This window comes from Hypanus sabinus, chromosome 25, assembly GCF_030144855.1.
Source record: "Hypanus sabinus isolate sHypSab1 chromosome 25, sHypSab1.hap1, whole genome shotgun sequence".
Classification (NCBI taxonomy): domain Eukaryota; kingdom Metazoa; phylum Chordata; class Chondrichthyes; order Myliobatiformes; family Dasyatidae; genus Hypanus; species Hypanus sabinus.
This window is the reverse complement of record NC_082730.1, coordinates 19,436,217-19,461,852: the sequence shown is the minus strand read 5'-3', so window position 1 is coordinate 19,461,852 and position 25,636 is coordinate 19,436,217. Positions and strand designations below refer to the sequence as shown.

The 25,636-nt window shown below is 43.2% G+C and overlaps 1 protein-coding gene across 1 annotated transcript in view; it reads right to left on the bottom strand.

Annotated features, from left to right (window-relative positions):
- Positions 1–9,335: 9,335 nt before the first annotated feature.
- The window catches only part of cntn2 (contactin 2), a 229,430-nt gene continuing 213,129 nt past the window's right edge, over positions 9,336–25,636 (bottom strand). Inside the window, exons 22-23 of the mRNA XM_059950245.1 lie at positions 22,901–23,066; positions 9,336–16,313 (exon numbers count right to left, since the gene is read on the bottom strand). Of these exons, the coding sequence (XP_059806228.1) occupies positions 16,213–16,313; positions 22,901–23,066 (267 nt within the window). The 3' untranslated portion in view covers positions 9,336–16,212. The remainder of the gene's footprint in view (positions 16,314–22,900; positions 23,067–25,636) is intronic.

Below are 25,636 nucleotides of genomic sequence, written 5' to 3'. Positions count from 1 at the left end.
GTTCTAAGGTAGGGACACGTTCGGCACAGCTTTGTGGGCCGGAGGGCCTGTATTGTGCTGTAGGTTTTCCATGTTCCTATGTTTCTAGATGGGAGGGCATAGAACATAAAATAGTACAGCACGGGTGCAGGCCCTTCAGCCCACAAAGTTGTCCAAACCAGCTAAAAAGTAAATCAAAAACACCTAAACACTAATCTCTCCTACCTTCCCAGTGTCCATATCCCTCCATCTTCCTCACATTCATGTGCCTATCTAAATGACTCTTAAAAGTCTCTAATGTATTTGCCTCTACCACTATTCCAGGCATCCACCACTCTGTGTAAAAAAACTTTCAACCTACCCCTCTCACCTGCAATGCATGCCCTCTGGTATTAGACATCCCTGCCCTGGGAAACAGATGCTCCCTGTCTACTCTATGCCTCTCATAATCTTCTAAACCTCTAACAGATCTCCCCTCAGCCTCTGAAGCTCCGGAGGGAGCAGCCCAAGTTTGTCCAGCCTATCACGATAGTGCATGCCCTCTAAACCAGGCAGCATCCCAATAAGCCTCTCCTGTACCTTCTCCAAAGCCTCAAAATCCTTTTTATAAAGAGGTGACCAGAACTGTACGCAATACTCCAGCTGTGGCCTAACCAAAGTTTCATAAAGTTGCAACATAAACTCTTGACTTTTGAAGGCATGTTACAATGAAGTATTTAGGACTCTGCAACAGGATATAGATAGGTTGAATGAGTGGGTGAAAACTTGGCAGATGAAGTTTTCTGTGGGAAAGTGTGAAATCATACATTTCAGTAAGAAGAATCTAAATGAGAATTATTCTAAATGGAGAGCGACTGCAAATGAGAAAAGTACAAAGAGCTCTAAGTGTTCTGTGCATGAATCGCAAAATGTTCGCTGGCAGGTTCAGAAATTCAATGGCAGATTGACCTTTATTGCAAAGGGGGTTGGAGTTTAGAAATAGGGAAGTATTGTTACAATTGCACAGGGTTCTGGTGAGGCCACAGCTAGAGTAATGTAAACAGAAGAAATTATGCAGATGCTAGAAATCCAGAGCAACATACACACAATGCTGGAGGAACACAGCAGGTCAGGCAGCATTCATGGAAATGGACAAACAGTTGGTGTTGGGGGCTGAGGGCCTTCTTCAGGACTGGAAAGGAAGGGGTTAGATGCCCGAAGAAAGGTAGGGGGAAGAAGGATAGCTAGAAGGTGATAGGTGAATCCAGGTGGATGGGAAAGGTAAAGTGCTGGAGATGAAGGAGTCTGATAGGAGAGGAGAGTGGACCATAGGAGATGTGAAAGGAGGAGGGACACCAAGGGATGTGATTGGCAGATGAGAAGAGGTAAGAGGATAGAGTGGGGAATAGAGAAGAGGGGAGGTGGAGGGAATTTTTTTTAACTGGAAGGAGAAATTGATATTCATGCCATTAGGCTGGAGGCTACCCAGCCAGAATATAAGGTTTTCCTCCTCTACCCTGAGGGTGGCCTCATCATGGCACAAGAGGAGGCCATGGACCAATATGTCGGAATGGGAATGGGAACTAAAATCTTGGGTCACTGGAACTTCCACTTTTGGCAGATGGAGTGGAGGTGTTCGATGAAGTGGTCCCCCAATTAAGGACTGTAGAATACTGTAACACATGTTTGGTCCTTTATTTAAGAAAGAAATTGTAGTAATGAGGGGCTTGTTTTATCATGAAGAGTTATTGAAGTTCAATTTGGAGTTTAGTAGAATAAGGAAGTTCTTACTGAAGCATATAAGGTCAAGAGTGGACAATACTCTAGATGATGAGATGTTTTCACTGTTTGGGAAAAGCTCAAAGGAGGAGACATAATTATGTGACTGGGGAGTGATCCATTAGAAAATGAGGTGTGTAGGATATTATTTTTCATGCAGACGGTGGTGAATCTCTGGAATTCTCTACCCCAGAGAGGGTTGTGAATATTCAAGGTAGGCAAAGAGGATGTAAGTAGTTTTTTGAAAGATCAGAGAATTGTGGGCAGCACAGTAGTGTAAAGGTTAACACAATCATTTTAGAGCGCCCGCGATCGTCGATTGGGATTCGATTCTTGTAAGGAGTTGCACATTCTCCCTATAACTTTGTGGGTTTCTTCAGTGTACTCCCAAAGACATATGGTTATGGCTAGTAAGTTGTGGGCATGCTGTGTTGGTGCTGGAAGTGAGGCAACACTTGTGGCTGCTCCCAGCACAATCCCTGGACAATGTTAGCTGTTTGACACAAGACTCCACATTTCACTGTATGTTTTAATGTTTCGACGTGCATGTGACAAATAAAGCTAATGTTGTTTAGAGGACTCTGGGAGACTGGCACAGAAGGGGAGATGAAGAATGAGACAGGCACTTTTCATCAGCCATGCCTACTTTGATGGTTAGGTAAGCTGAGGAGCTGATTGACCTCCTGCTGCTCCTATTCTTTTATGTTCTTCTGATCTATTTATTGAACTTCAAAAAATCTGCTGCTGGGCAACAAAAGCCTCTGCTTCTGAGAGGGTACTGCACCATCAGAAGGACTGTGCTGAGGCCACAAGATTTGCTATGCTTCCCGACACCAACATAGCATGCCCACATCTTGCTCTCTCTAACCCATGAGTCTTTGGAATGCGGGAGGAAACTGGAGCAACTGGAGGAAATCTAGACAATCATGAGAAGAATGTACAAACAGAGAGCGGTGGAAATTGAACCTTGATCTTACGGGTGGTGCTGTAGTAGCTTTACACTAACCTCTATGCAAAATGCCCGTGATGAGAGAAGGCTGCAGAATCTCAGAGCCATCTGCTCTCTTTGAGGATCCTACACTGCCTTGCTTCATACCTGGGCTTGCTTTCCGGAATTCTCTGGCTCAGACTAGGAAACCCAGATTACACCTTAGGCCATGTATCCTTGTCTCAGTTTAATCACATGCCCAGATACACTGATGAAGCATGCATACAGAATTAATATCACAGAGAGATTGAGAGCTTTTCTGAGCAGCCTGTTCCTGTGATGTACACTTCTGTGATCACAGTGGGGGTGAGACTCCCTTCCTGTCCCTGCAGAGCAATTCTCTGTACCTTCAATAACAGAGTTGTCAATGTCATTTTTGATGTTTGATTTGGTATGGAGAACTTTTCTCAAAAGGCCCACTTTATTCATCATGGATTAGATGGGCCGAAGGGCCTGTTTCTGCGCTCGAGTGCTCAATGACACTGTAATTTTCCAATAGACTCCATGGAAGGCAACAATGTTATACTTTTCCTCTCTCTCACTTTTGGCCAAACTTTCATCTCAAACAATGAAATTGAGTGAAATTATCCCTACTGGTTCAAGAGCCTGATGGTTGAGGGCTTATAACCATCCCTGAAACAGTTAGTGTGAGTCCGGAATCTCCTGTACCTTCTTCCTGTTGTCAGCAGTGAGAAGGGGGCATGCCCTGTGTGGTTGGGGTCCCTGATGATGGATGCTGCTTTTCTGCAACAATGCTCTGTGTGGATGTGCTCAAAGGTTGAGAGAGATTTATCTGTGATGGACTGGGCCATATCCACTACTTTTTGTAGGATTTTCTGTTCAAGGGCAATGGTGTTTCCACCCCAGGCTGTGATACAACCAGTCAATTTTTGCTCCATCACACATCTATAGAAGTTCGTCAAAGTTTTAGATTTCATGCCAAATCATTGCAAACTTCTAAGGAAGTAGAGGTGCTGCCATACTCTCTTTGTAATTGCATTTAAGTGCTGGACCCAGGACAGATCCTCTGAAATGATAACACTGAGGAATATAAAGTTGTTGACCCTCTTCACCTTTGATCCCCCAGTTTCTTCCTCCTGAAGTCAATAATCAGCTCCTTGGTTTTGCTGACATTGAGTAAGAGGTTGTTGTGGCACCACTCAGCCAGATTTCCAATCTCCCTCCTATATGCTGATTCGTCACCACCTTTGATCTGGCCAATGACAGTGGTGTCATCAGCAAACTTAAATATGGCTTTGGAGCTGTGCTTAGCCTCACGGTCGTAAGTGTAAAACGAATAGAACGGGGGGGGGGGGCGAGCTGGCAGCCATATTGTGCGCCTGTGTGGATGGAGATTGTGGAGATGATAGTGCTGCTGCTCTGAACCAAGGGAATCGAGAATCCAATTGCACAAGGAAGTATTGAGGCCAAGGTACTGGGGTTTATTTATTAGGGGAGGATGGTATTGAATGCCAAACTGTAGTCAAAAAAGAGCATCCTGATGTATGCATCTTTGCTGTCCAGATGCTCCAGGGTTGTGTGAAGAGCCAATGAAATAGAATCTGCTGTGAACCTGTTGTGCCATTAGGCAAATATGGAAGGATCCAAGTCACTTCTCAGGGAGGAGTTGATGTGTTTCATCACCAAACTCTCTAAACACTTCATCACAGTGGATATACTGTAAGTGTGACTGGGCAATAGTCATTGAGGTAGGATACCACGTTCTTCTTAGGCACCAGTATGACTGAGGCCTGAATGAAGTATTTGGGCATCTCAGACTACCAAAGCAAGAGGTTAAAGATCTCAGTGAACAGAATTATGAAGAATAAAGAATTATATAAAAATAATATTAGTTGAAGTATGGATAGGGAATAAAATGTGCATAAATGCATAATACCAGCATGTACTCTATTTATAAGATAGACAAATTATAAGTGGTTTAAAGTGTTTATAGTGGGGTGCAGTGATGGGGGGGGGTGTGTGGGTAATAGACAGATGGGGATGGGGGAGCTAACTTGAATGATTAACTCCTTAGGGGAAGAAACTTTTAAGATTGCACAAAATTTTTTGTTTTTACAGAAGGGAGAAGGGAGCTTTTGGCAAAGGCTGTTTGCAGGATGCGTAGTGTCTGCAATGATTTTGAAGTACTGCGATGTGTCTAAATGACATCTGGGAGGGGAATTTGCCTGCCTGACAAATGGATTACGTGCTTGAGAGTGTCAGAAAGTGGATGAAATAACAGTGGCATGACTGGGCTGTATGGCAGGAATATCCGTGAAGTGGGTGGCCTGGGACGGAATCCAAAGATATTGCTCCTCAGGAACATTCCTTGCAATGCTTGACCTCTGTGTTTGTGTAGATGTCTCTGCTGGTGGGAGGTCCAATGGGACAACAAACAGACCCAGAGCAACTGCCCTCCCTGCTGGAAGGGACTAAGGGGCCCTGAGATGTGATTTTGCTGGTGATTTTGCATGTGATTTTGCTGGTGGATGTACGGTTATGGGGGAAGCTTAGGCAGGATGGAGATCAGCAGGCTCTTGCTAACAGCTCCCAAGCCAGTGCTGACAAATGTTCTGGTGTAGGTTCTTCAACCTGAAGTGACGACCCTGTTTCCCTTTGAGGAGATGTACACGTGAATGTTTTGTGTGCTGAGAAACGACTTCAATGAGGACTTCCATCAGGGAGGAGGTACAGGAGCCTGACGACACACATTCAACATGCCAGGAACAGTTCTTCCCCTCCACCATCAGGTTTCTGGATTTCTGATCTGTCAATGCACCCATGAACACTACCTCACTATATCATATGGTCTTTTGAGAATGTTTCATTTTGCTTAAAAAAACTCCAAAAAAACAAAAACTAATTGAGAAAATAGCTGGGATTTTCTTCATTTATTTGGGCCACTATCTTGCTTAATTGGGACAAGAGAGTGTTGACTAACACTTTCTAACTAGCATTAATCGTATTCACTTGTGTGGCTGTTAGACATTACATCATGTTTAAAGTGAACAACTTTTAAATAGCATCAGCTGCGTGTGTTTCTTTTCAAAAAGCAGTGAATTTTGTCACAGATGAGAGATAAGCAGGAAGACAATTCAGAATTGTTTTGCTCATTGTGGTTTCAAGTGTTCAGTCTTGGAAATATGAGAAATGGCTGGGAGTGAAAATGAAATGATTACTTCAGCAAGCTAGGAAATACAAAGACTTGGAAGGTATACCGTAAGTTTGAATGGTACAATGAACCGAAGGATGCAACAGTTTCTAACTAACTAGCATCTGTTGCATACACTTGTGTGGTCTTTAGACACTGCGCCCTGCTTAGACTGAACTGTTTTTAAATAGTGTCAGTTGTGTGCATGTTTGTGTTTTGTAATGTATTTGGGCCGACAGACTCCGAATTAAAAAGCAGTGATTTTTGTCACTAGGAAGGCAATGAAGGTAGTTCATCAGCTGCGCTCAATTTCTGCACTGATTTTGTTCATTTACAGTCAATCAAAAGAACATGGCATCAAACAATGTATGAATTCTTTTGTCGATTAGGAACTAATATACCATTTTATTGTACTGTAGTAATATTGACAGTGTTCTAATTTGTTCCATATCTCATTTAAGTACATAGTTTGTTACTCAGTTAGACATAGTTTGTCATTTTTAAACTATTTCCTTGAAAACTGACTAATTTGGGGCAACCACTTAATTGGGCCAAGATGTACTGGTCCTGATGTGTCCCAGTGAACTAGAATCCATTGTATATATTATATAGTGCATATTAATATGTATAAATTTATAAAACATACTATTTATTAATTATTGTATATTTTATAATTTATGGTATATACTATGTACTACACTAAACTGCTGTCATGAAACACCAAGGTTCATGACATATTTCAGTGATGATAAACCTGATTCTGATTCTGAATTTGAACCATGCATTTTGCAAAGGTATTGCTCATCTAAAGATACTTGTAATAATTTTTCCCTCTGCCAGTCTTCGTCCATTAATTGACAAGATGTGGCTAGTCATGAGTGTGTTGTTCTTTTCGTTAGCTTGACATGGGCAAATTAGTTGCAGTGTAGAGTCATTGAGTTAAACAACATGGAAATAAGCCCTTCTGGCCTACTTGTCCCATGATGGCCAAGCTGTCATCTTGAGATGGTCCCATTTGCCTGTTTGGCCCATATCCCTCTAAACCTTTCCTATCCACGTACCTTCCCCAGTGTTTTTAAATGCTATAATTACACTTGCCTCTACCACTTCCTCTGGTGCTTTCATCTCCTATAGTGACTGAGCATCCGAAACACCTCCTGGGCGAGAAGCACTTTGGCACATAAGATCAAGTAAGCGCTGGAAACATCAGTCCCTTCTGTCTAGAGTTTGCCTTTTCCTCCTGTGACCCTGCTACGTGAGCCATGAAACACACACTAATTGGAAGGGTGTCCCTGAGGTTTACAGTTCTGTTTGTTCTTGTTCCACTCCGAGTCCCTGACTTGAGAACCCGAGGCAATGAGACATTGAACTAACAGCTTGTTGGCTATCCTCTCAAACTTCCAGATTGCTATTCTTCGTCTTATATACTGCAGCACACAGAGCATAATGAAACATTCCTATAACCCTTTAAGATGTAAGCACAGAATTAGGCCATTTGGGCCATCGAGTCTGTCCCACGATTTGATCATGGCTGATTTATTTTCCCTCTCAACCCCATTTGCTTACCATCTCCCCGTAACCTTTGATGCCCTTACTAATGAAGAAAACATCAACCTCTGCTTTAAATGTAACCAATGACTTGGCCTCCTCAGTTGTCTGAGGCAATGGATTCCACAGATTCACCACACTCTGGCTAAAGAAATTCCTCCTCATCTCTGTTTTAAAGAGATGTCCTTGTATTCTGAGGCTGTGCCTTCTGGTCCGAGACTCTTCCGCTACTGGAAGCATTCTCTCAATGTCCACTCTATTTATGCCTTCCGATATTCAATAGGTTTCAATAAGGTCCCACCCCCTCATTCTTCTAAAATCCAGTGAGTACCGGTTCAGAGCCATCAAATGCTCCTCATATGTTAGCCCTTTCATTCCAAGGATAATTTTTGTAGACCTCCTCTGGGCTCTCTCCAGTACTAGCACATCCTTTCTTAGACATGGAGCTCAGCAGTGCTTCCAATACTCCAAACGTGGTCTGACGTGGCCTTTGTCATTACTCTTTGGCTACTGTTTTGGTAGCGTTTACAATTTATCCTGCATTGTTATTGTTTTACTTTATCCTAACTCAATGCAGAGGGTAATTATTTGATAAGTATGAACAGTATGCAAGACAAGCTTTTCACTGTAACCTTGGTAGATGTGACAATAATAACCCAATACCAATAAACCAATACCCAATATTTCTTCTTAAGCAAAACCATGTTGACTTGAGCCTATTTATCATGGAGCTCCAAGCATTCCAGGGCTTCATCCTTTATAATGGATTCTAACATCTTGCCATCCACTGAAGTCAGGCTAATTGGCCTAACATTTGATTTTTTTTTTTGCCTCCCTCACTTCTTAAAGAGTGGAGTGACTTCCCAGTAACCTAAATGTTGACATCAACAGACAACCAGTGGGTTGAGTAGCATCTGTGGAAATTTCTGATCAAAATTCTGCAACAGGACTGAGACTGGAGAGGTGAGGTGGCCAGTGTAAAGAGCTGAAGGTGGGTGGTGAGACAGGAGCCCTAGGTGATTGTCAGAAGATGTGTAAAATGACAGGCAGGAGGTGCCAGGTGGAGGAGGGGAGCAGGTGTGGAGTTGTGATGAAGTCACAGTTGAATGGTAGATGAGGGCAGACAAAGAGAGAGAAAGAATAACCACAAGGGATTCTGCAGATGCTGGAAATCCAGAGTAACGCATACAAAATGCTGAAGGAACAGTAGGTCACGTAGCATCTATGGAAAATAATACACAGTTAATGTTTTGAGGTGAGACCCTTTATCAGGACCAGAAAGGAAGGAGGAAGAACCAGAATAAGAAGGTGGGGGATGACAGGAAGGGATAGGAGTACAAGTGGGAAGGTAGGTGAGGCCAGGTGGGGGGGGAAGGTAAGTGAGTGAGGGAGAGAGGATGAAATGGGAAGCTGGGATGTGATAGGTGGGAAAGGGACAGGGCTGAAGAAGAAGGAATCTGATAGGACAGGAGAGTGGACCCTGGGAGAAAGGGAAGGAGTAGGTAGGCAGCGGGTGGTGATTGGCAGCTGAGAAGAGAAAAGAGGGGAGCCAGAGTGGGGAATGGAAGAAGAAAGAAGGGGGAAAAGGAAAACTCACCAGAAGTTAGAGAAATTGATATCTATACCATCAGGTTGGACACTATCCTGAAGGAATATGAGGTGGGAGTGGCCTCATTGTGACCATTTGTACTACTTAAATCTGATAGATATCTTGGCATTTCAGGAGCAGAAGGCTGAGGGAGCTCAAGATGGGGTTCCCACAGATGGATGCCCACAGGGAAGATCTGGGAGATGCCATTAGTGTGACGCCAGCCTGAGTGAAAAGATGTAGGTCTAGGACCCGGATGTAACACAGGTAACCCGGAGACATTCTCAGATCAATTTCACTCCAGCCATTTGATAATCTTTGTAATACTTTATTAGGAAGAGGTTGTGAAGGCCAGATTCTTTTATTTATAAATCAAATACAATATAGTACATTAGTGTGCCTGACGATCCAAATTGATGAAGATGATTCATTCAAATTGAGGCAGAAATCTCTTGAGTTTCTCTATTTGAAATGACTAATCCCCCAGTTAGAAGTACAGATATTGGTCTTATTATTTTACCAGTTAATATGAAGCATTAATTAAAGAAAATAACATTCATTTATCTTAATTAGTGAATTTATTTACATATTTCCACCAGTTGTCATTCTGACTCCCAAAGGCAAAGTTCCAGGAACTGCCTAGCTGCTTTCTTTTGCCAGTGGCAGAGTTAAGTCCACGACTCCATGGCTTCCCTTCGCCTCACCAGCCACCCAGCAGTTGAGTACAACACCATCACCGGATATGGGCTGCCTTTTAGCCATTGCCAAAGCACAGCAACATGATGCCATTCAGCCCCTTAAAGTCATTCTGTCACTCTGTGAACTCATGCCCAATGCGAATCCACCATGCCCTGTTCATCCACCAGCTTGATTACCTTCCTCAGTAAGGTCTATCTATTCCGGATTTTGTTACAATTCCATATGGCGCCATGTATGTTTAGCATCTAATCCTGATCACTGGTAAAGACTGATGGGCACAATTTGATCTACGATGCCGCCTACCATACTGGGCACTGAGTTCATGTGTTGAGTTTAAGAAGTGCAACTCCACAGTGTCTTCAACTGAAGCCTACCAATGCCAATATTTGGCATAAGGCTTGAATGCTGTTAGTGAAGTGAATGAGTCTCTCACAGACTAAAGGTGAACCAAATGTAATTAATACTAGGCTTTGAAAGCATTGATTTTACACCAGTGACACTCCACCTCAGAGGAGTACAAAGTGACACAAGGCATACATAGTGTGGGTAGCCAGGGATCTTTTCCTAAGGCAGAAATGGCTAATATGAGGGGGGGCTTAACTTCAAGGTGTTTTTACAGGAAAGTATAGGGAAGATGTTAGAGGTAGGTTTTTACACAGAGTGGTGGGTGAGTGGAACACCTTGCCAGGGGTGGTGGTAGAGCAAGGTCCATTAGGGACATTTAAGCAAATATTAGACAGGTATATGGATGATAGAAAAATGAAGGTCTATTTGGGATGGAAGGGTAAGATTGATCTTGGAGCAGTTTGAAGGGCCAGCACAACATTGTGGGCTGAAGGGCCCGTACTGTGCTGTACTGTTCTATGTTCAATGAATGTAGCTGCCAGCTCCTTTCCTTGATGTGGAAGTAAAGCTGAGGGGGGAGTAAGTGGGTAGCACTGCTGTATTAGCTCAGAGATATGCGCCTGGTGCATCTGTTGTGCATTATCTCACAAAAGGAAGGGATTTATCATCCCCAGTAAGGTATATATTCTTGTTCTAAACTTGCTAAGAATAGCATAATGTTGAATTAGAAGAAGAATGGATTGGTGCCAGGTTCCCAGATCTAGGACTTCATTCACTACAGTTGTCAAAAATTAACAGTTACAGGGTCATCTGACTCACAGAAAGGCAGTGAGTACAATGAAGGTACAAACGTTTCGATGCCATGAAAATACCTTCCTACTTATGAAGTAAATTCACAGGGAATTCAGTCTGTAACACCAAAATTCTGCATGTTATCTGTTTAATGTAATCACCTGCCCACAATTTGACACCAAGCTGCACACCCATTGCATCTCTGAGTTCCATAGCATAACAGTTTTTTATCTGTTCTGGAAACAGCCATCTCCTTGTGATCAATTCAACAGCCCCAATGCACCCCATCCCAGTGACAATTTTCAGACCTGAGGTCCTGCAAAACTCAGCTGCCTGAATCTTACCTCAGGTTAATTCACACAAAACCACTCTGCATGCTGCCCCACTTCTGCCCTGGTTAAAGCCTCACTTTTAAAAATGCTCATTTTCGAATCCCTCACACCGTAACTTCCAGGTAATTTTAAACACAGAGTCATACAGCAGCCCACCAATCCATGACAACCGGTGGGCATCCATTGTATTAACCCCGACTTCCAGCTCTTGGCCCAGATGCCTGGCTGATTCAGATGTTCATCCTTGCCCATCTGAAATGTGTCACCAACTCTGCTGCCTGTAGTACTTCACTCTCTGGGTGAAAAAGCCCTCATCAGATCCCCTCTGTACCCCTGACTCTTACTCTAAATCTACAGTATGTCCTCTAGTTTCATCTACCTTCCAAATGTGTTTCCTACAATCTACACCGTCTATACCTCTCACAGTTTAATATACTTCAGACATGTTGCCTCTTAACCTTCTCAGGGAAAATGGACTTAGCCTCTCTAATATCACCTCATAACTGCTCACTCCATCCTAGCCAATGTCCTGGTGAATCTCCTCTGCACATTCTCCAGAACCATCACTTCCTTTCTATACGATGGTAAACAGAACTGCATACAGTAGTCCAGTTGAGGTCTAACCAATGTTTTACAAAGCTGGGGTATAACCTTCCTGCTCGTGTATTTGGTGCCCTGACTAGCTTAATTAACAGAAGGATATTGGCCTGAGGCCTATAAGCCTGGCCCCAACAGATCTCTAGCTGCCTAGACCCTGAGTTTATTTATTTAGAGCAGGGATCCCCAATCTTTTTTTATGCCATTAAGCAAGGTTTCTATATACTCCAGGTTGCAAACCCCTGATTTAGACATAATGTGAGGAACAGCCCCTTCCAGTTCAACAAGCCACACTACCCAGAAATGCACCTATTTAACACAAACCTAATCACAGGACATAGAAACATAGAAAATAGGTGCAGGTGTAGGCCATTCAGCCCTGCGAGCCTGCACCGCCATTCAGTATGATCATGGCTGATCATCCAACTCAGAACCCTGTATCTGCTTTCTCTCCATACCCCCTGATCCCTTTAACCACAAGGGCCATATCTAACTTCCTCTTAAATATAGCCAATGAACTGGCCTCAACTGTTTCTTGTGGCAGAGAATTCCACAGATTCACCACTCTCTGTGTGAAGAAGTTTTTCCTCATCTCGGTCCTAAAAGGCTTCCCCTTTATCCTTAAACTGTGACCCCTCGTTCTGGACTTCCCCAACATCGGGAACAATCTTCCTGCACTAGCCTGTCCAATCCCTTTAGAATTTTATATGTTTCAATAAGATCCCCCCTCAATCTTCTAAATTCCAGTGAGTATAAGCCTAGTTGATCCAGTTTTTCTTCATATGAAAGTCCTGCCATCCCAGGAATCAATCTGGTGAACCTTCTTTGTACTCCCTCTATGGCAAGAATGTCTTTCCTCAGATTAGGGGACCAAAACTGCACAGAATACTCCCGGACAATTTGCAATGACTAACTAACCTACTAGTAGAATGACTTCTCTGAAACACTCCACTTCTCTACCACCCTTTCCTTCCCTAAAATGTTTCCAGAATTTTGGCCCATTTTTTTTCTCACTTCACACATGGCTAACAGCCATATGTTGTTTGACTATGAATTTGTGAAGAAAGATTGATGGTTTACCGGATAGAAATTCCATAGAAATGCTGAATCACGTTGTTAAGTCCAACTCTCTCTGCAGCATTTAAATGGTTGCTTGGTAACCAGAGAACTGTGGGAATACCTTCACCAAGTGGACTACATAGTGACTCATCAGTCTTCTACGAGGAATGGGCAATAAATGCAGCTCTTGCCAACAGTCATTCAAGTTCTGTGAATGAATTTTAAAATGAGCATCAATATGTGTAATTTATGGCGCTATGCAGTCAGTGGCCTCTTTTTAATGTACCTCCTGTGCCTAATAAAGTGGCCTCTGAGTGTACATTCATAGTCTTCTGCTGCTGTAGCCCATCCATTTCAAGGTTCGATGTGTTGTGCATTCAGAGATGCTCTTCTACACACCGCTGTTGTAACGCATGGTTTTTTGAGTTAGTGTCGCTTCCTGTCCGCTTGAACAAGCTTGGACATTCTCCTCTGACCTCTCTCATTAACAAGGCATTCTTGCCCACAGACTACCGCTCACTGGATGCTTTTTTGTTTCTCGCACCGTTCTCTGCAAACCCTGGAGTCTGCCGTGCATGAAAATCCCAGGAGGTCAACAGTTTCTGAGGCACTCAAATCCCAGCGTTGAAGGTCACAGAGATTGCAGTTATTGGAATTAACTGTATGCTGAGTACCACCTTATAAGACCAAACAAAGACTAATCTTTTGAGCTTCTCTTCCCATAACCCAATATAACTCAGAACAGATTGTTCCTCTAAACTATCATATCCAATTTAAAGGGTTTGCCTATGGCTGCAAAAATGTTATGGGCAGAACGCTTCGGTACTTGGCAATGCCATTGTAAATGTTGGGCTTATATTTGACCATGTTGCAATGTTAACCAGACTTAAAGGACCCTAGTTAGGAAGCTAGCAACAAGATGTTAAGCATTTGAGAACCTCACCTGATATAGAATGAGGTTTGGAGAATGAGGCACACAGGGGGTAGTTTGCAAATTTCTGTTCACTGCTGCTTCCGTTTATCCCTTTTCCTAAACTTTAAATGGGTAATCCCTCCCGAGACAGCAGGTATCTGTAAAGGTGCACTCAGCATGGACGGAATGGTGTAATGAGAGTTAAGCACAGAGTGCCAGCAGACTGTCTGTAGCTCCAAGGCATTATCGATGGGTCTGCTCACTGACTGCAGGTTTGAATGCTGGTACTTTATGACGGTGAAAGACAGTACGCTGTCTTCATCTCTCCGCAGGGACGTGGTGGCATCTTGAAAGGTACACATCCAACAATTTCCATCTCCATTCCACTGTACTGGCTTCACACAACCTTCTTTTAGAAGACTGCCGGCACTCTGCCCCCACCAGCCCACCAGTACATCCCAGTTCTGAGACTTAAAAAACAGCTTCTTCCCCTTTGCCATTACATTTCTGAGTGCACCATGAACTCATGAATGCTACCTCTCTATTCCTCTTTGCACTATTTATTTATTTTACTTTTTATTTTGTAACTTTTTTTTATTGTGTCTTGCCACAAAACAACAGATTTCATGACATTAGTCAGTGACGATAAACCCGATTCTGATAATCTCTTTAGGGAGACAGTGAGACCCTGAAATACGACAGGTGCGTGGTTTTCAAACATTGAACCAGTCAAAGCATTTGGCCTCCATCCCTCCAGTTAACCAAATAATTAAATTAAATAAATTAAACATATTAATCTTCTCCCAGTCAGGGAAGAAGTTGAACTATTAACTCATCCTGTACAAGCCAATGAACAACCCCACCTAAGTGCCACAAGCCACTATTTCTCACACCCCTTTTACTATAGGTTAAGCTTGTTTCATCTACTACATCCTTCCATTCTCACAGACCAATCAGTATCCTCTTTACTACTTTACTCTACACAATCCTACTCTACCCCATTGGTCATCCACAGTGACTTTACTTGGAGCCAAACTGGCTCCATGTAGCCAACCAACTATAAGGTTTAATAAAATCTCATCGCTGTTTCATTGCATTAGCAACCTTATGATTGTTGCTGCACTATTTTTCATCTTGAATTCAACTCTGGACTGGTTGTCAACCCGTCTTCTACTTTGATATACAGCGGTGCCAAGGGTATCAGATGATGCCACGATCCTGGCAACTGCATAGTCTGCAATGACGGTGCATCTCTTTATGATGTGATTGGCTATCAAGGTCAAATCTGCATTGTTCTGTTATGTTATGGCTGAGTGTTCAATGAGCCATGGTCTCTTGTCCTGTATTTGGATCGCTCAACTGCAAACTATACATGCTTGTTTTTTTTCTCTTATTTTTTAAGTGAACTTAAATTTACTTTGAAACTTGCAACATTGCTTGTCCTCACAGAAAGGGCTCAATAGGTAATGATCACAATTTCCTTGAACTGCAGATGGCTTCTAAGGGTATTTGATTAATTAATATCGTGAGTTCCGTGACCTCTCCCTCTCAAATTCTTGAGTCAGGCTTTATGACATCTGGGAGCAAGTGTAGGCCATTCAGCTCCACAAGTTTCCCCTGTTAATTTAGATCATGAGATGATCTGCACCTTTACTCCCATTAGCTGCCTCAGTCAAACATGATAAACCTCATCTAACTTTGCCCACGCTCAGACTGTTAATCCTGGTGAGAATCACAGAGACCTCATCAAACAGTAAGTGTGGACCATCATACAGAAAACACTCTATTAGAGACCAAACCCAGCTTAACCTGTTCACCCATGCATGTCTTCCACTGAGGGTCACCATGACAACCATAGGAAGCATCACATTGGGATGAGCAGGAAAGCTCATGTGACAGTGGTTCTGAGGTTGGGAGGGGTCAGGGTAATTTGGAAGGATTTGTCATTTGAGTAGGTTCCTTGTTCAAGTGATTAGGAAGAGAAATTCAGGAACTTTCAAGATCCAAGAGCCAAAACCAAAAGATGTGAGAGGTGAAACTGTGCAAAAGGGACAAGTTCCACAGAGAAGCTGGTACATCACAATACCTTCTTGGACCTTGGAAACCATGTAGCCAAAATCTCCTGTCTGGAATAGGCATTGTATCTACAAATGTACAATACTTTGCATATAAAAGGAAAGATTGTTCTATACAGCTCAGTCTCTGGTATATTATTGTCCAATTTAACTCCCCAGGTTACAACCTCCAAATCAAATGGATTATGAAATCTTATTGTTGATGTTTCCCATTTTTTTTTTACAAAATTTTTATGTTTCTTACCCCAATTCAACAAATGTATGAAAGTTTCTACCTAAAATTGTAAGACAAATGTCACATTTTTAATACTATAAACAGTTTGGTGTTGGATGACTCATCCTTCATTGGAAAATGGCGTGCAGCAACGATTCAGGTGAGTGGTTGCAGTCAGAGTTCCAGGCAGCCAATAGTAATAAGTGTTAGTATGGCAGTGAAGAGAACGTTGTGGAGGACTTGCATCCCTGAGTCATTCACCATCATGCTGGTACCTGCAGGTTAAGAATGATGAGATCCTTTAAAAACTTGTCCAAAAATGACATGCAAATGTTCACACATTGAAGATTGTTGACCGATATCACCTCATATACAATGGCACTGGTCAGTAATTGTTAATAGAGCCTTCCTCTATGGTTCCTCAGTTTGTGTAGAACCCTCTGTGTTTAAATGCAGAAGAGATGTCAGCAGAGTGAGAGGGCCTGAGAGTTGAGTAAGATGTGCCGTAAATATGATTATATCAGGGAATTGGAGATACATTTACATTTCTCACTGCCTCGGTAAAGCAGCCCAGGTAATCAAAGATCCTTTCCACCCCAGGCTTTCTCTCTTCTCTCCCTTCCCATTGGGTAGAAAATACAAAAACCTGAATTGACATACCACCAGGCTCAGGGAGAGTTTCGATCCTTGTAAGATCAGATGGACTGTTGACTTCACTGTCTACCTCATCGTGGCTGTGCACCTTATTGGCTGCCTGCACTGCACTTCCTCTGCAACAGTGACACTTAATTCTGCTCTCTGTTCATGCTTTTTCTTTGTACTATCTTGACATGATGTAATGATCTGTATTGGTGACATGCAAAACATGTGACAATAACAAATCAAGGTAAAAATTTACTAGTGTTGTAGTCCAGTTCTGAATTACCTGGATTCTCATTTGATGTGAAGGAGCGGCGAATTTGGGTAACAGTAAATGACGGCAGCGACATGTAGGGACGGAATTCCTCTGATAAATCTCTGGTGAGGGAAGTAATCCTGGTGCTTAAGGGTGAAAGGTGAAGTATTTAAGGGGAATGTGAGGGGAAGCATCTTCACTCAGAGGGTGATGATAGTGTGGAATGAGCTGTCAGCACAGTGGTGCATGCAAACTCAATTTCAACATTTGAGAGATAATTGTATAGGTAGTGGATAGGAGGGGTATGGAGGGTTTGGTCCCAGTGCAGGTTAATGGAGGTAGGCAGTTTAAATGGTTCAGCACAGACTAGATAGGCAGAAGGGCCTGTTTCTATGCTGTACTTTTCTATGACCCTATGATTTTTCAATCTTGGTTAGAGGAAATTGGTACGGCCAATTCCCAATTAGCTTTTAAACTCTGATGTGGATAATTCACGGTCAAGCAGGAGTCACAAAGTCATACAGAAAAGAATCAGGCCCTTTGTCCCAACTGCCCTGAGTATGGATGTCTGGAAGTTGAAGCTTGAAGTCTGTAGCCTGAAGACTGGAGTCTCGGAGGTTTGTTCTGGAGTTAGAGGATTATCCGTGTATGTAGGAAAGGAGCTTCTTTTCCTGTTGCTGTTTTGTTGCTTGTTGATCAACGGAGCATTTTAGCATGTACATTGGTGTTGGAATGTGTGACAACATTTGCAGGCAGCCCCTAGCACATTCTTAGGTTGTGTTGGTTGTAAATGTAAATGAAGCATGTTTTGGTGTACAAGTGATAAATAAATCTGAATCTGAATCTCAGATAGTCAATGCCATCTGTGTATTTATTGTCAACCTTCTCAACTTTGCTACAACAGGGTGATATAGAGGTACATTTTGCTGTCTCACAGCTCCAGTGAACTGGGTTTCTGGTGCTATCTGTGCAGAGCTTGTACATTGTCTCCTTGACCCCAGTGCTCCTGTTTCCTCCTGCATTCCAAAGATGTGCTGGTTGGTGGATTAGTTGACCCCCTAATGAAGCCGTGTTTCAGGAGAGATCAGCATGGAGTTGATGGATATATGAGGGCGGATGGGTTACTAGGAAATAATTGGAGGAGTGGGATTGATTGCACTAAGAGCTAGTATGGATCTTTTGGACTGAATGACCTCCTTCCATGTTGTAAGAAATGAAGAAAATGCACAGGGACACTGTACATTGTTTAACACCATCTTCAACTCCCAGGTGGGCCTGGAGAGTGGATTGATGTCCAGTCCTAAAGTTCTGCGGCAGATTCTGAACATACCCAGGTGAACCTGGTGGTATGACATCAAGTTCACAAACATTGGGTAACCGCTCTCCCTCTGCCCCTTTTCCCCTTTTCTCACTCCCCTTCTGATCCAACTGGACTCTATCACATTACCTGTTTCACCTTCCACACCCTCTCCACACACTCGTCCCACTGATTTTCTCCACTCATATCCCTCCCTTTATATCTGGCCTGATTAGGAACTATCATTCCACTCATCTGTCTACCAGCCCTTCCCACCTGGGTCCACCTATTGCTTGCAAGCTCTCGCCCCAACTCCTTCCCTTCACCTTGCCCTTCGGGTTCTCGCCCTTCTATTTTTTAGCTTTGGTGAAGGGTGAGGGCCCATTCCTCTCTACAGACGCTGCCTGACCTGCTGAGTTCTTTCAACTTCTTGTTTGGTATTGTCAGTCTGCCCATCCATCTCTGTCTCTCAGATTTTGATGTGATATTGCAGATAATTGAATTAGTATTGATATTGATATCAAAGTTATTTGTGTAACTTTCATTCCTTTACTCCATGGTTCACTGTTCTTTCCTGTCAGATTCCTTCCACTTCAGACCTCTACCTCTTCTACCTACCCCCTCCCGGTTTCTCACATCATCTCCCCTCCTCCCCCCACCCATCTTCCCTTTCACCTGGTCTCATCTGGTGCCAGCTTGTACTCCTCCTCCTTCCACCCCACCACCTTCTTATTTTGGACTCTGCCTCTTTCCTTTCCACTCCTGCTGAAAGGTCTTGGCCTGAAACATTAACTGTTTATTCCCACACCCCACCACCCATGAATTCTGCCTGGCCTGTTGACTTCCTCCAGCATTTTGTGTGTGTTGCTGAAGATTTCCAGCATCTGGTGACTCTGCAGAATTATGAGGGGTATAGACAGGGCAAATGCAAGCAGTCTTTTTCCACTGAGATTGGGTGGGACTACAACTAGAGGTCATGGGTTAAGAGAGAAAGGCATAAAGTTTAAGGGGGACATGAGGGGCAACTACTTCACTCAGAGTGTGGACCAAGCATGTGAACTTGATTTTAACATTTAAAAGGAATTTACATAGTACGTGGATAGAGGGGTTTGAATGGCTGTGGTCCGTGTGCAAAAAGATGGGATTAGGCAGTTTAAATGGTTTGGCATGGACTAGATAGGCCAAAGGGCCTGTTTTGGTGCCATACTTTTCTATGACTCTATGAATATAATCTCTTGAGTCTCTGATATGGCAAATAATTCTTAGGTGAGTATCTAAAGACAACCCTCCTTATGTTCATGCAGGTATCCTGTACTACCAGATATTGAAAAGTTTAGATAAAATGGATATGGAGAGGATGTTTCCTATAGGACCGGGGGACACAGGCTCAGAATAGATGTACGTCCCTTTAGAAATGAGATGAGGAGGAATTTCTTTAGACAGAAGATGGCGAATCTTTGGAATTCATTGCCACAGACCACTGCGAAGTCATTGGGTATATTTAAAGTGGATAAAAGGGTGGCAAAGGTTACGGGGAGAGGGCAGGAGAATGAGGTTGAGAGGGGTAATAAATCAGCCACAATGGAATGGAAGAGCAGATTCAGTGGGCCAAATTGACTAATTCTCTTCCTATGTCTAATCGTATTAGGATCTAATGAGTCAGGAGGGTATGGAGGTTAAATTGTTCCCCTCATTTTAGCCTCTCCTTTCTGCCATTCAGGGGAGTTTATATTTGAGCTGACAGAGTGCTCAGGCACGAGGGAAAGACAGCTTACTTCATCTTAAACATACTGTTTATCACAAACATCTGACATCACCAGTTAAGCTGAGGCACAATAAAACGTGTCAGATTGCGGCTCTCCTTTGTTTACAAGCATATGAGAGCTCAAGCAGACGTTACTTATTGACGGCAAGGCATGAGGTAATAGTATTCCAATCTGTCTGGAGCCTCTCAGATATTCCCTGTGAGAGTAATCCGATCTCAGGAGAATCCCCTGAGTGCTGCAGACACAGAAACAAACACTTCACTGAGGCCCAGGGGAAGGGGAGAAGGTGAGGAGAACCAGGCGGAGGAACGTCCTGGCCTTGACAGGGATGGCTCCGTTCTTTCAGTCCAACATTGGTCAGAACCACTTCTCCGAGGAGTCCAGTGAAAGTCCCCGAGCCTCTGTGATCATGGCCAAAGTGTAATCCCCTCTTCAAGTGGACTCAGTTTATACTTTGAACACCAGAAATTCTGCAGATGCTAGATATTCAGAGCAACACACCCAAAATGCTGGAGGAACTCAGCAAGACAGGCAGCATCGATGGAAAGGAACAGCCATTTGGTGTTTCGGGCTGAGACCCTTCATAAGAACTGGAAAGGAATGCGGACGAAAAGGCAGGAAAAGAAGATGGGGGGGGGAGGGGGATAAGTATAAACTGGAAGGTGATGTGCGAAGTCCCAAGTAGGTGGGGGAAGGGGGGATGAAGTAAGAAGCTGGGAGGTGATAGGTGGGAAAGGTAAAGGGTTGAAGAAGAAGGAATCTATTTCCAGTCAATAGGGTACAGAAGCCCTTAATGCTGCACTGACTCCAAAATGTGCAGACTCCACCTTGCCTCTGCCCTCTGATTATCTCCCGTTTGTTTCAAGGTAAGTCCTTTCTCCAGCCCCCAATTCCTTCCAATGAAGCAAAGCTGTCCATTCAAGATAGGAGATGCCAGTCTGTTCCTACAATGATATATTTATGTTGCTTTTTCATGTTTTTCTTGCAAACTTTGTGCATCTGATGCTATGTGTCTCTGATACTGGTGCAAGAAAGGTTTCTGCTACCCTTGGGCAAACATGCACTGGTGAACAAGACTTTGATTCTTGTTAGAATGTGAACTGGTTACAAAAGGTTCACGTAGGGTCAATAGAATAGTTAGACTGGGGGAATTAAATGTAGAGCAGGTTCCCCAACCTTTTTTATGCCATGGACCCTTCCCACTAACTGAGGGTCCATGGACACCAGGTTGGGAATTCTTGTTGTAGAGAGAAAGGAAGTAGCTGGTATAGACCCGAACAGTATTTTGAACCAGATGGGCTAAATGGCTTTGTTTTTATTTATGTATACAGTCTGTGGCCACTTTTTCTGGTACGCCTGTACACCAGTTCATTAATTAAATATCGTATGGCAGCAATGCAATGCATAGAAATATGCAGGCATAGTCAAAATGGGCAGGTCTTGTTCAGACCAAATGTCAGAATGGGGGAGAAATGTGATCGAAGTGACTTTGACCGGGGAGTGATTGTTGGTGCCAGGCAGGGTGGTTAGATTATCTCAGAAACTGCTGATCTCCTGGGATTTTACGCACAACAGTCTCCAGAGTTTACAGAGAACAAACAAAAAACAGAACAACCAGTGAGCGGCAGTTTTGTGGGCAAAAACACCTCGTTAATGAGAGAGGTCAGAGGAGAATGGCTAGACTGGTTCAAGCTGACAGAAAGGTGAGAGTAACTTAAATAACCACGTGTTGCAACAGTGGAGTGTAGAAGAGCATCTCTGAACACACAACACGTAAAATCTTGAAGTAAATTGGCTACAATAGCAAAAGACCACAAACATACACTCAGTGGCTATTTTATTAGGTACAGGAGGTACATGATAAAGTGGTCACAGAATGTATGTATTCCATACATTGACAATGAACAGCAAGGACTTATTTATTAGTTGAAATGAATTAGGCATCAAGTTCAAAGTAATATTCACAAAACGCAGGAGGACTCAGTCCTAATGAACCCTCTGCCTGAAATGTCGACTGTTTACCCTTTTCATAGTCGCCACCTGGCCTGCGTTGTTCTCAGGCCAGCATTTACAGATTTTCTCGTGTTTGTCAAAGTAATATTGCTTCTGCGATCATCAAAGCTGATAGAATGGACTCGTGACCTCACTATCTGTCCTGTTATGATCTTGCAGCTTATTGTCTCCCTGCACTGTGCTTTCTGTATGCATGTTGTACTTTATTCTGCATCCCTTTACTGTCTTCCCTTGTTCTGCCTCAATGCACTGTGCAATGATCTGATCTGTATGAACAGTATGCAAGAGAAGCTTTTCACTGTATCTCATTATGTGTGATAATATTAAACCAATCCCAATTTCAAGTCTATGATGAGTTATTTACTGAGAAAGACACAGAAACAGGCTACTTGGCCCACTAAACCAAAGCTCACCACTACCACTTGTACTCTAAATCTACCCTAACTTATTTTATTCTTCCAACTTTCCAATCAGCTCCCCCAAGATTCTACCACACTGTGGCAAATTAACCCAGCAGCCGGCACATTTTCTTGGGACATGGGAAGAAACCAGGTCATCTGAAGGAAATCCAAGTCATCAAAGGGAGATTGTGGATTGCTAGAACCCAGGTAGCGCAAGGTGTGAGACTGTGTCACTCTATCCTGTGTTTCAATTCCGAACCTAGGTATGATCTTCACAATACAGCAGTACAAAGTTTCTCACATTTCTCGGGAAGTGTACTGTCACAGGAGCAACCAGGCAGGTAGTGAGTGAGTTGTCCCTGCCTAAGCCCACTTCAGTTTAAGACTGGAAGTGACAGCAGAGCTGGGAGAAATGCACTCCTTATAATTGGGCTCGAACCTCATTGCCAGAATGCCCTCGTCCGGTCCCACTTCCGGATGTTCCACTCACCTGAGCCTTTAGATATCCTGATTTTTGCCGCTGCTCCGTCCCCTCCTTCCCCGGACGCTCTGATCATTACCAGGTAGCTCAGGTCCTCGGAAAACGGCAGCTGCACAGAGTTTTTGTTGGTCTCTGTGACTTTGATGGAGGATTCGTCTTCGGGCTTGTACAGCACCTAAAACAACAAGCGGCTGCTGTTAGAAAATCCCCTGAAATGATCGGGCCATGGAGCCCATGTATCTGTTTCCCAATTCAGTGAGGTCCCGGAGGCCTTCCAGCTCCTGCACCATCCCCTTAATGCTTGATTTACAAGGAGAGCATCACTTATGAGGCCAGCTTGTGCGAGCTAAGGATTTTCTTTCTCAGGCGAAGGAGGACGAGCGGTAACTTAATTGATGTACAAAATGATGAAACGTACAATGACTGGATGTGATGTTTTATGTTCTGGGAATCAGGATCAGATCAGGTTTATTATTACTGACATATGTCATGAAATCTGTTGTTTTGTAGTTGTAGTACATTGCAAGACATAAAAAAATTAATGTAACATAATAAAAATATATAAACAGTGCAAAAGAGGTATAGTGGGGTAGAATTCATGGGTTCATGGACCATTTGGAAATTTGATGGCGGAGGGGAAGATAGTATTCCTAAAATGTTGAGTCTGAGTTTTCAACTTCAAGTAGGAATGAGAAGGGGGCATTCCCTGGTAGCTCCCAGGAGTCCTGAATAATGGATACTGCTATTGTTTCTGTTGGTTAGCCAACAAATTCTGTTGTGTTGGCCGAAGAAGTCTCTATTGATCTTACTCCAGAACATTCACTGAGAGTCCAAGATTTTTAGAAGAGTGAATTCCAGTTTTGTAACCTCTTTACCAATATATTTCTCCTCATCTTGGTCTGACTGGCTGATCCCCTTAAGCCAAGGATCTGTCACATTTACCGCGGCACCACCTGCTACTACGCGGAATGCTCTGCAAAAGGTTACTTACTACTTGAGTTGTTTGGTGGGCTAGTTATTAGCCGGGAACTTCCAGTGTTTTGAATTGTGAAGTTGGATTTTTGATATTAAGTGGAATCCCCAAAAAGGTCAACAGAGAAATGAAATTAGGTTACACAGATTATTTTGAAAATTTTGAATATTATTTATGTATTGAGATACAGCGCAAAATAGGCCCTTCTGGCCCTTTGAGCTGCCCCACCCAGAAATCCCATGATTTAATCCTACCTAATTATGGGACAACTCACAATGGCCAATTAACCTACAACCAGTTTGCTTTTGGGCTGTGGCAGGAAATCGGAACACCTGGAGGAAGCTCACAGAGTTACAGGCAGCGGCAGGAATTGAACCTGGGTCGCTGGTACTGTACAGCGTTGTGCTACACTGCCATGCCACCCTAAAAAACATTAAGATGTTCATGATCCTTCCCAAATTCTACCTATATATTTAATTGTTTTTCAATGTTGTTACAGACTCATTCAGAGGTGGATGAATCTTCAGAATTCTGTATTTCAGAGAGTTGTGGAGGCCAAGCCATTTAATTCATCCATATTCTCCTGGGTATCCTTCCTTACTTATTATGGCCCAGAAAGAAGATATTCAGCACTTTAGGTCTATTCTGGTTGCCAGTAGAGTGATTCCATAAACCCCTGTTCCATTCCCTATTCCTGATATTCCCCGGCACCCTCCCAGTGTTCTCAATTCCATCAGCTCCTCTCTGGTCCTTTTGGCCACGTCCCTACATTAATTTACAGAAGGCAATTAACTGACCAAAGCATCTTTAGGGACTGGGGCACCAGGAGGAGAGCCATGTGGTCACAGAGAGAATGTGTAAACTCAAGCGAGAGTGCACCTGAGGCCAAGACTGAACACGGGTCCCTTGTGTTGTGAGGTAGTAGAACTAATTGCTTTGACACAATAATGAAAGGGTATATGCAGAGTAATGGCACTGAGGTAGAAGATCAGCTTTGATCATATATAACATAGAAACAGAGGACAGTACAGTACAAGAGCACATGGTCCCAAACCAATTAAATTACTAATCAAATGGCCAACTAAAATAAGCCCTCCTGCCTACACAATATCCATTTTCTTCATTTTCCTCACATTCATATGCCTGTGTAAATGTTTCTTAAAAGTCCCTAATGTATCTGCCTCTACCCCCACACTGGCAGCAGGTTCCAGGTGACACTTTGTGTGAAAAACTTGCCCCTCACACCCCCTCTCACCTTAAGTGCATTCTCTCCGGTAGTAGAATAGTAGAGCAGGCTCACAGAGCCAGATGGCCCAGTCTTGCTCTTTTGCTGCACAAGAAAGCGCCACCTATCTTCAAGGACCCCCCCCCCCCACTGTCCAGGCCGTGCTCTCGTTTTGCTGTTGCCATGGGGAAGGAAGTACTCCTGTGCTTTAGGTCTCACCCCACCAGGTTCAGGAACAGTCGGGCTCCTGAATCAGTGTGGATAACTTCACTCACCTCGACACTGAACTGATTCCGTGATCTGTGGAGTCACTCTCAAGGATTCTACAACTCATGTCTCACTATGATATATCCCTGTTGATCTATCCACCCACCTTCCTATTTACTTATCTATTTACCTATCTATCTATCAATCTGTTTATTTATTAATTATTTTTATATTTCTGCAACTTGTTGCTTTTACGCATTCATTGTTTGTCATTCTTTGTAGTTTGTTAATTGATTCTATTGTACTTATTTGTTCTATTGTGAATGCCTTCAAAGAAATG